The 11,094-nt window shown below is 47.1% G+C and overlaps 1 protein-coding gene across 1 annotated transcript; it reads left to right on the forward strand.

Moving 5' to 3' along the window:
* Positions 1–7,671: 7,671 nt before the first annotated feature.
* On the forward strand, positions 7,672–8,863 carry TAS2R1 (taste 2 receptor member 1). The gene has a single exon (XM_002714020.4). It carries the CDS (start codon positions 7,851–7,853, stop codon positions 8,763–8,765), a length of 915 nt encoding a protein of 304 aa, XP_002714066.4. The 5' UTR covers positions 7,672–7,850; the 3' UTR covers positions 8,766–8,863.
* Positions 8,864–11,094: the final 2,231 nt, after the last annotated feature.

Consider the following 11,094-nt stretch of genomic DNA (forward strand, 5'->3'; position numbering starts at 1 on the left):
AAGGTCCCCACCACGTCTCACCATCGTGACACTGGCGATGGAATCACACAGTATACCCAGGGGAGCAGGGAGTGTTACGATGTTCAGGTACTGCTGAAGCCTGGCCACCAATGAGAAGTTTGATTCCTTCTTATTGTTGTTCATCCCACGTACACGTCTGTTCCTGGTTGCCAGGGGTGGCATCACAGCCCCTCAACTACACGAGGGAGCAACCTCAAAGTGTGGTGTTCGCTTCCTGGCAAGCAAAACAGGTGCAAACTCCTGGTTCTCCCAGGGCTCACCGGGTTGCAGAAGGCTGCTCAGGGCAACCTCCAGGCACGAGAACACTGGTGTGCCCAGTTCTAGCGTTTTTGTGATTGCCGGGTCATGGCTCCATCCCTAAGAGGCAGGAGACCTCACTCTGGTTCCTAGGACCATATGCTACTGGATCAGAGCAGAAATGATGGTACAGCCTTCAAGGCAGCGTGTGCATCATTCTCTTCCATGTGCCCAATTTAGTGGCTGCAAGCAGCAGGTGTGCAGATATGTGTATAAAACCTGTGCATCTTCTGGACAAGGGACAGCCCTTCAGTGCCAAGGATATTCTGTGCCGTTTGGAGTGAGTAGAACTTTGGTGCCCATATGGTAACCTTATGCTTTATAAACTCTGCTTGTAGCATGATAAAAATCTGAGCTGTCAGAGGAAGTAGGTGATGCAAACGGAATAATTAAGTATAGAGGAAAATTCCAAACAGAAATTTGCATTCCTTTTTCTAAATGATTCTTCTACAGATACACAGAGACATGGATTTTATAATTTGTTGACACCAAAACAAAGGTATCTTTTAGCTCCATTGAAATATCATTGTATTTGAGAAAACCCGGTGAGTTCAGGGGGTAGAGCATTGAACTCCAGTTCGGAGATCATGGACTTGGCCCCTGCGTGTGTGGCTCATTGACAGGCTTTGGACAGATGACTCCTCTGGCTCCACCTCCTAGATGTGGAAAGGAGAAAGCACAGCCCAGAGCTCGAGCCACGGCACAGCGGGTTAGGCAGCGCTGGCATCCCATATGGGTACTGGTTCATGTACCAGATGCTCCACTTCCCATCCAGCTCTCTGCGGATGTGCCGGGGAGGGGGACAGAGAATGGCCCAAGTGTTTGAGCACCTGCAACAAGGTGGGAGACCCAGAGGAAGTTCCTGGCTCCTGGCCTTGGTCTGGCCAGCCCTGGTCATTGTGGCTGTTTGTGGAGTGAACCAACAGATGGAAGATCTCTCCTCTGTCTTAAAAAAAAAAAAAAAAAAAAAAAAAAGAAAGCACATCCTTGCTTCTCTATACAAATCACAGCTGTGAGAATACACTTGAATTGGGGAAAAACTCACAAGGCAGCTTCGACAGAAACTGGAGATTTATGGATTCACCTAAGGTCAAGGCCAGCCGCAGGTGAGGGCTGGTTCCAGGGCAGAAATGTCCTGACAGTCCCAGCCTTGTTCTTGCTGCTCTGGCGCCTCTGTCCTCTGGGTGGAATGCACACTTGAACAGGTTCCTGTCTCTCTTTGCTGCTGGCCATTCAGTTGCCAGAAGCTGTGGGGCATCTGTTCTTAGCAGCTAGCTCCACGACAAGATCTGGGGTAAATGCCGACTTCCCAAGTTTGGGCCTCCCGGTCATCCTTGAGGGGCTGTCCCCTGGTCACATGAGTGGGCTTGTTAACAGCCACACTGGGGTCATGTGCAGCCTCCTGGATTCAGCAATGCAGCTGGACCCAGATGAGACCCAAAACCAAGTGCAGGACAGGTGGTTCCTCCAAAGAAAGGCAGGGGAGAAACGGGCAGGCCTAACCTGCAGGCCTGAACCATTGAAGTCTATCGTTAGCATCATGTTGGAGGTCAGCATGGGAGACATAGTTCAGCATACCCTTGGGATTTGAAGTCAGTTTGTGACCCACATCCTGCAAATGCTACTGGAGTGACTGAGAGCAACTCCCAGCCTCCGAAGTGGAGAGAATATGGACCGCATGGACCTCATGGACCACATGGAGTTGTTAAGAGGCAAAGTCGGTACTATCTCTTCTAATTGTTCATTATTTAGGCACTGAGCCAATGGCCAGTATTCTATCTCATCCCCAGAGCCTGTGGGGCTGCATGTTTTCACTATGAAGTTTTTCCATCCCCCACGACACAGATAATTCCTAATGCTATTTAAATTCTTCTGCTGCATGTAAAATTTAATAAAAAGCTTAACAATTTTTTGATAAATTCAGCAGAACATGAGTAATCAAATTATCAAATAAGGCACCAGAATAATCTACAGACCTATCTTCCTTATGAAATAGGGAGCAAAATCTCTAAATGAAAGAGCAAATAGAATCTGCCGTACATAAAGAGATTAGGATGCCACGGTTGGTATGGTTGCTTGCAGGTACTTACGTGTGACTCATCTACCCACTCTCACTGGGACATCTTTCCATACAGAAGTGGCATCACGTGGGACAGTCGGGGTGACGTGAATGCGCAAAATGTCCCATTTCTTTTTCACATTGGTAGGCAATCTATTCCTTACATAATCTTACCAGCCTTGCAGCTTTAAGCATTATCTATATGCTAGTGAATTCCAAATGCATGTATCCAACTTCCGAGGCTCCCACGAATGTCAGAGTCACCATCTGTTGTTGAACAGGGTTTCTACCTGCGTGGGCGTGGGCGTCTCAGACAACACGTCCACCACAGGTGTCTTCATTTCACCTTCCTCCAGTCTTCCTCTCTGCACAATGACAGTCACTCACCAGGGATCATGCCACTAACCCAAGAGAAGTTTGTGATTTTTCTCATTTCCTTACTCCCCCACCAATGCCATCTGAAATTCCTGTTGGTTCCACCTTCAAAATAAGCCCATCCTCTTCTTCCCATTACCATCAACCCAATTTCAGCCATGGCATCCTTTGCCTAGGCTGCCACAGCTGCCTTCAGCTCGTGTCCTTCTGTTTCCACTCTTGCCCTCTTCTGATTCCCAAGACTCCAAAGTATTTTCCCGGAATAAATGCCCTTCATTTACAACAGCAGCCAGAGTAAGTGTTTAGGAGTGTAGATCTGATCACGCCCACACTTCCCCTTGGCCCATACTTTGCAATGGACTCCGATCACATGGAAGATGAGACCCCTGGCTTCCGGGGGCCCAAAGGCCCCCATGACCTGCTCCTGCCCCTCTGACTTTACCTCCTTACATCTTCTTGTTCATGCTGCACCAGATATCACAGCGTTGTGGCTTTTGTTCTCTCTGGAATGGGCTGCCCTCTTTCTATGGGGTGGGGAGATTTCTACCTCCGCTCCATCTGTCTACAGTGATTATCAGATCTCTGATGCAGGTCCATCGGCCCCTCCCCTCTGGAGGAGTCTGAAGTACTGCCTCTTGCTACTTCCCTGCAATGACCTAGGTCTTCACCTGTCTAATTCTCATGTGTTCAACACAATGCCATTTCCAAAATGAGTCAGTCTTTTTCTTCTTCGTGCAGGATGTCCCATGCTTAGGAGCATGGCTCGTCTAAAACGCATGTCGTAAGCCCCTGTTGAAGGTTGGGAGGGAACGAGGAATTGAGAGAGAAAGAGGGTAGAGAGGGAAAGGAAGGCACACAGGAAGGAAGGCAGTGGGAAAGGGTTCAGGGAGAAAGAAGCAAGGAATGATTGGGAATTTTGTGGGAGAGCTCAGTTCAGTGCTGAAGATGAAATTGTGAGCACTGGAAGCTGTTAGGAAAGTGCACTGTCACTGACTTCTGTTTCCTCCTCGTCGCTAACAAGAGAGTCTCATTTGCAAATCCCTCTTCATTCTTTCTGTATAAGATGTAAATTCAGTGTATGGCATTGCTCCATTATTCTATTTGCTGCAATGCAAATAAATTTCAGAATATTGAGTGAGGTAAGGAAAAGCACAGAAATATATTACTTGGATAAACAGAGGAGGAAAAGGGACAAGTATCTGGAACTGACCTGAATATTAAAGACAAAAATTGTAGTCCAAGATACCAACTGCAAATTCAAGTGGAGAGAAGCAAATGAATGCATTCAAACGATTAGTCAGAAAGAGCCTGGTGCTTTTTAACCAAGATGTTGTAAATTTTCAATGGAATAAATTCCACATAGGTTTTGCAAGGATTGGGCTCTGTTCCGGGGATGGTTCAAAAAGGACACCTGTGTTGGTTTGCCCAAAGTCTATTTCTTCCCTGTTTGAAGGATCTTACTGAATGCCTATGTATATGAGTACACACTCATATCTTTAAAGCAGGAGTTGTCTGCTGGGGAATCGCGTGGGGAGATCCATTGGGAAATGCATTCGAAGCATCTGTCACTTTCATGGCAACTCTGATCCCAAAGTGAACCTCTGTGTGGTGCCACAGAGCAGACAGAGGAACATGGCAGCCTGCTACCTGCTGAAAAGCTTGCCCACGTCAATCTAATTGCGTGTGAAAAAGTTGCACTTTCTTTAGGGGAGCTGAACGATTTGAATATAAATAAGCAAGTCTCTCCGCCTGTCAGTTACTTCAAGAACCTTTGGTGTTGTCTCCTCTCCTGATTGCTCGTTACAGATGAATGTGAGGGAAGGGATTTAATCAGGGTAATTCGGGGTAATGATCATGTGAATGTCTCCACTCCGGGTCTTGTTCCATCTGTTCCGAGCCATTTGCCCATGGAAAGCTGTCACCGTTCCGAGCCACTGACTGACAGGTGAGGCCAGACGTGCATGTTTTTCATCTTAGAGCCAGAAATTCTCAGATGTTTCCTTCTCACCAAAGCAAATTGGCTGAAAGACCCAGAAGGACTCTATACGTAAGGATGCTTTTACTTGATTTGATGTAGTTTGTTGGTCATTAAAATATTTGTGTCAGGGTCGCTCAGCACCAGGAACACAGCCAGTGCCCCTGGCTGCCTTAGCCGAGATGGCAGCATCCAGGAGGCCGCGTCCTGGGAGGTCTTTACCTGAGCCCTGCAGAGCAGCTGCCAGGGTGGGGAGGGGCGGGGGCAGAATGGGGCCTTAGTGCAGCAATTGAAGGAATGCACAGTCGCCACCCTTCAGTGCAAGATGGCAAGAGTCGGGCTAGCAGGTGGCACTTGGCCCAGAAAGGTATGTTTCCCATGGCTGTGTGTGTGTGCACACAAAGAGACAGGTGGCAAACGTTCTGTAACAAAACAAAAATGCAGCTTAAGCTCCACGAATTTTTATTCATGGAGTTTCCACAGCAGAAGACTGTCCACATCAAACAGTGTTCCCTGTGTAGGATCGCCTCTCCTCCACAAGTTAGTTCTAACAAAGTCCAGCAGATCAAGCAGCAGTGGGGCTGCCTCCATCCTATGCTGGAATACCTGGGTTCAATGCTTAGCCCCAGCTGCTGGCTCTAGCCTCCTGCTAAGCAGACTTTAGGAAGCAGCAGTGATGGCTCCAGTAATCAGGTTCCTGCCGCCCATGTGGGACTCCTGGAATGAGTTCTTGACATCTGGTTTGGGGCTGGTCCAGCCCCAGTGACTGTGGGCATTTGGGGGAATGAGAAGTTCTCTGTATGTTGGTCTGTCTCTGTCTCTCAAACAACAAATATATTTTAAAAAATTGAAATAGAATATCTGAGAACCAATTCCCTCTCAAGAAGCTGGAATTCAAAAGACAAATAGCAGGTGAATCAATAGGACTGGACATGGTTATTTGTTCTAAATTGTTGGTGTCCTGTGCGTTATCTCGTTATCTCCGCAGTTCACAGCTGGAATAACAACGCAGACTTTCAGCTCTGGTGTTCTGTCCGAGCTGAAAGCGTGTGTTGTTATTCTAGACTGGATATCGAACATTTTCTTTTTCCACTTCCTCCCTCGGTATTGGCACACTGAGGGCGCAGGACGTAAAAGCCGTGGCAATATCGAGCAAACGTGGTGACCTGCATGCCGCTGGGATGACCTGGCTCCTAGGAGCAGAGTTGCTTAGAAAACAAAGGCTCTCTTTCAAAGCGACTTTGTAGTCTGGCTTTCCTCTGTAATGAAGCCTTTGCATAACTGACTTGGATGCTCCTTAACAAACCCACCAGCGGCCACGCATCAGATGAATAGGTGGATCTGAGGATGAGAAAGCCCAGATCTGCCCTCCCAGAACCGAGTCCCCCGGGGCGCAGGCAGGTATGCAGTAGTTGCAGTGGAAGGAACAGGTGCAGTGAGAGACCACTGATTGAGAAACCGAGGAAGAAGTGATAACTGCTCTTTGGAGAGCTCTGAGTTTCATTATTTCATTGGTTGACGCCTGTCCCTTGTTGTGCTTGAATTGGCATCTGTTTCGATGGGGGCTGCGCATGACCTGCCTTCCTGGACACGGCCATGAAGTTGTCCCTAACCCCTCCCTTTATCTCACTGGAGTTGCGACGGGAGGAAGCAGAGTCCTTCATGGCACAGATGGTACGATTTCAGGGAAAGAGCCTAGAGATTTCCTCTCCACGCTAACTGCTTTTTCCTATGGTTTCCCCTCCGGTTTTCCACACATAAGATTCATCCCACGCTTTCGACCACGTGTCCTGTCCATTAGGGCAGGGATCTGCTGAGCACATTTTGATCACGTGGCGGGATGGAAGAGCTTCAGCTCCTTCAGAGTCTGTGAATTGTCCCGTTTGTGTTCTGCGTGTGAACTGCCTGCAGAACTTAGGGTGATCTCACCTTACATACACGGCTCACTCTGCCTTTACTCTCCAAATATCTGAGAGCAGAGAGCACATTCCATCCGCATTTGCCCCTAGAGTTTAGAAACGTGCTTCTCGGCTGGGAGTGACTGTGCCAACCAGAACACCTGGCATTGTCTGGGTACACTTTTGGTCATCACAGCCTAGGGAGACGGGGTGTGTTAAGGGTATCTGGTTGGTAAAGGCCGGGGATGACCCACCCTGCCCCACCCCCCCAAAAAAAAACCAAAAAATTGTCCAAGCCAAACATCAATAAGGTTGAGATCACCTGATATAGCCTAATACATGGCACAGTATACATGTGAATAAGTGTTCATTTAATTTCTCTGTAATCAGTTATAGCAGCAAAGTGAATCATGTACTATTCATATTTCTCTTTACTTTCCAATCAGCCAGCTCATAGCATAAAATTCTCATGACTTTAGAAAAATGACAGGAAAACGTCACAATGACAGAATTATCCTGCAGGAGCTCGCTGGGAAGAATGGTGCCGACTGACTCTTCATTATGTCACACATTACCTTCCTCTGAGCTTTTGAGTTAGTGCACACAGATCCCTGTGAGCCTCATTACTTTCCCATTGTGTCTTGTGACACTTTGTGCTTTATCGGGTATATTTTATTATATGACTATTTTACATTTTAGGTGATTCTGAAGTATTCAACCAATGCACATAGGAGAACAATTACTTAACAGTTCAACACTGCTGGTTGTATCTTATAGTAGAAGTGATCATTTCAAAAAAATGTTTTTGAAAAGAATACCTCCATGATGCTAAGTAGAATCACATTTGTAGATATGATTAGTTATTTGTAGGAGAAAGGAAAGATTTAATAGCCTCAGCTGATTGTCTGGTGAACAAGCCTTTCTCCCCACAATCTGAAGGTGTCAGGTCCCACTATTTGCTTATGATGCCTTTGGAAGTCACATTTACCTGGAAAAATGCAAAAGCTATCACATGGAGGCAAATTGCTGCTAGGGTATCTCTTTCTTATTTGATTGTCTCGGAACTAAGTTGAGACAGCAGTGACAGCAGCAGAAGCATGCCACCTCCTAGCCCCCTGCCTTCGCTGTTGGAGTGATCCAGTTGAAGAAATCAGGATGCCTGTGATCCAAACCACCAAACATCTTTACATCGTTTTTGAGAGGAACTGAGCTTTTTGTTGTGACAATGCCCAAGTCTCAGTTCATTTTCTTTCTATTTTTTGCAGTGTTACAACTTCTCTTGGGGATTTTTGCCAATGGCATCATTTTGGTGGGGAATGGCATTGACTTGGTCAAGGAGAGAAAAATGGCTCCATTGGCTCTCCTCCTCTCGTGCCTGGCAGTTTCTAGGATTTGCCTGCAGCTGTTGTTCTTCTTTATGAACCTGTTTTTTCTGTCCTTGATACAAGTGTCTACGTCTCTTGAGAGTTTTGTGATTGTCCTGTTTACAAATGAGGTGGGACTCTGGTTGGCCACATGGCTTGGCGTCTTCTACTGCATCAAGATCGCCACCTTCCATCACCCGCTCTTCCTGTGGCTAAAGATGAGGATTTCCCGGCTGCTGCCATGGCTGGTCCTGGGATCCCTGCTCTGCGCAGCCATCTCTTCTGGGACCTGCAGCACAGAATCATGGATGAGCTTCCAAAAAGCACTTCAGACCTTTTTCTCCAGAAATGCAACAAGTCCAATCAAGGAAACATCTGCTTTGTCATCTTTCTTTGTGTTCAGTGGTTTCCCATTCCCGTTCCTTGTCTTCCTGGTTGCTGCTCTGCTCTTGATTTTGTCCCTGGGGAGACACACCTGGCAGCTGAGAAGCCCCACAGCGGGCGCCAGGTTCCCCAGCAGGAGTGCCCACGTCAGGGCACTGCTGTCAGTCCTCTCCTTCCTCTTCCTCTACTTCTCCCACCTCGTGGTTGCTCTTCTGCTCTCTTCTCAAGTTTTCCCGCCTGGAAGCCTCATGTTCATGTTGTGCCTCTTGATTTCCGGAGCGTACCCCTCTGGGCACTCTGTCATCTTGATTTTAGGAAATTCAAAACTGAAACAAAATGCCAAGAGGCTCCTCTTGCCCTGTGATCGGTTCCGAGAACCCGTGACCCCGTGAGTTACCGGCGCCTGCCATGGCTCCCTCGGCCAAGCCAAGCAGCCTTTTCATACACACCCAAGACGTCATCTAAAGACTCTTTGTCCAGCCTCAGGCATGTGGCGCTTTTTCAAAAGGACTCATCAATTTTCAAAGCACAACACACGCTGGTGGATCATACCCACGTCAATATCGGGGTTGTGATATTGTGCTAGCACCTTGCAAGATAGTACCATCGGGGAAAACCAGGCAAGTGCCGTAGGCATCATTCCATATCATTTCCTACAACTGCATGCAAATCTACAATAATCTCAAAACATATTAAGAAAAAGAGATGCATCTATGTGAACCTCCATGTCAGAAAGATGCACGGATGGTGTGGGGTCCCTGTGTGTTTGGTGTTTTGTCTTACAGCGTTTGTCCTGGGAGGAAGGGCTGACCGCTCAGCCCGTGTCTGGCTGGGTATTGTTTCTCCTGTTTGTCAGCGTCACAGACAACGGAGCCATTCTTCCTCTGCAGATCAGAAAGGAAGCTGAGGACGGGAAGCCTTAGTCTCTGTGTGCATGGTCGCCTCCTCCGTCCTGCAGAGAACCTAGATGCCATGGTGATGCGTCCCATGAACTGGGAAAAAGGCAGGCAGATGGAGGAAGAGGAGGAGGAGGATTGGGGCTGAACACTCATTTCCCGCTGCTCCTAATTGGGCACCCTGAATAGACAACAGCTAGCAGAGATGCTTCGTTTACACTGGTACACTCGGCTTTGGGACCCTTTCAAATGATGGTGGCAATTTGGAACTCCCACTACCTCGCCTGTGTTCCCAATGAAGCAACATCAGTGGGTGGGTGGCGTTGGGGGTGTCTCCATCTGCTTGAAGTCACAAATGCATTTTCTGTTTGGTTGATGATTTAGGAAACTAAGATATATATGTACATTTCTAAAACCACTTCAGAACCCTTTTACAAAACCCTTTTGCTTTCAGGCAAGTAAAAAAAAGGAAAGGATATTCTTAAATATAGTTATAATTTGCATGGGGGACCTTCACAAAGTTAATGGAAAATGCATTGTGAAAAAAAATGCATGAATTTCAATTTTTTTTTTTTTTTGGCACCAGAATACACTTATCTTTTAACTCTACTTTTCCACGAACTTTTTGAACTTCCCTTGGTAGTCCAGGTGTGATGAGACAATGTCCATTCTGGGTTAGATTTGCCCATCACAGTACTATGGATTCAAATGCCGATGTTCTGATGCAAGATGTGCAACGGAGTGAAGACTTCGTCTCAGAAGGTGCAGAGGTCTGTTATCTTCTTGGGTGTCGGAATTAAGCTCTGTAGATGCCTCCAGACGGGCCTCATGCTTCCTTCTCCAAGGAGCAAGTCCACAGCCTCCATCTTCCTGCTGTTTCATTTTCCCCCAGCCGGCTGAGTGGGAAGTTGTTCTAATGGTGCACGCAGGTGGGCATCCCTGGGGAGCACGCTTGCTCTGCTCTGGGGAGGACAATGAAGAACCACTTTCCTTTTTCTCACATCTCGGATTCAGGCACTACCTGCTCCATGCATCTATGCTGTGTGTACCTGCAGGTGCATAGACGGGAGTGGTTGCACTTGCAAACATTCAAGGAAAAATGTGTAATCACACAACTCTTGTGTGTGGTTGTTTTTCAGACACTCAATTCTGATTCTGTTTAACTCAACTCCTGCCTCAGTAGTGCTAGTTAATGCAATGAAAATTAAGGTATGACTAAGTTTCTATACTGAATGATACCAAGAGTTATTGAAAATAAAATCAGAAAAAAAAAAAAACAAGGGCATAGTAAAGGAAACTATTTTTAAAACATTTTCACAGCCTGCTTTCCTAGAAATACCTTTCTTCCAAAAATGCTACCTGGCTATCATGTCGATGGGTATTGTATAGGATACCAATAACTTGATTTCAGAAGCAAAACGTACCCAGTCCTTTTTCTCTCTGGAGCCAGCTTTAGCTGGACTTGCCAGCCTTGGCTAACTACATACGTCCTTCTTGTTCAGTGGTGAGCTGACCTATTGTAATGCCCCATCTTCCTTTCCCCACCTAGACATGTGGCCTCTGAGAACCTGGGCTATGGGAGCACATGTGGACCCCACCCCCACCCCCACCCCCACATGCTGAGGCTTCCCATAAGACTCAGAATCCATGGCTCTGTCAATACCACTCTGGCTAATACTTCCAAAAAGGGAATCTGGGATATGAGGCAGGCTCTTACTGAACAGACACTCAGCAGGGATGTTTGTTTCCACTGCAGATGGGGGACCAATGAGCAGCCCCAACCCAGAAGACGAGTGTTGTCTCCCTGAGTACTCTCCATCGTGAC

The sequence above is a fragment of the Oryctolagus cuniculus genome, chromosome 14 (genome assembly GCF_964237555.1).
Source record: "Oryctolagus cuniculus chromosome 14, mOryCun1.1, whole genome shotgun sequence".
NCBI lineage: Eukaryota > Metazoa > Chordata > Mammalia > Lagomorpha > Leporidae > Oryctolagus > Oryctolagus cuniculus.

Coding starts and splice junctions, on each gene's coding strand:
- TAS2R1 (XM_002714020.4), top strand. CDS start 7,851: ATGCCCAAGTCTCAGTTCATTTTCTTTCTATTTTTTGCAGTGTTACAA.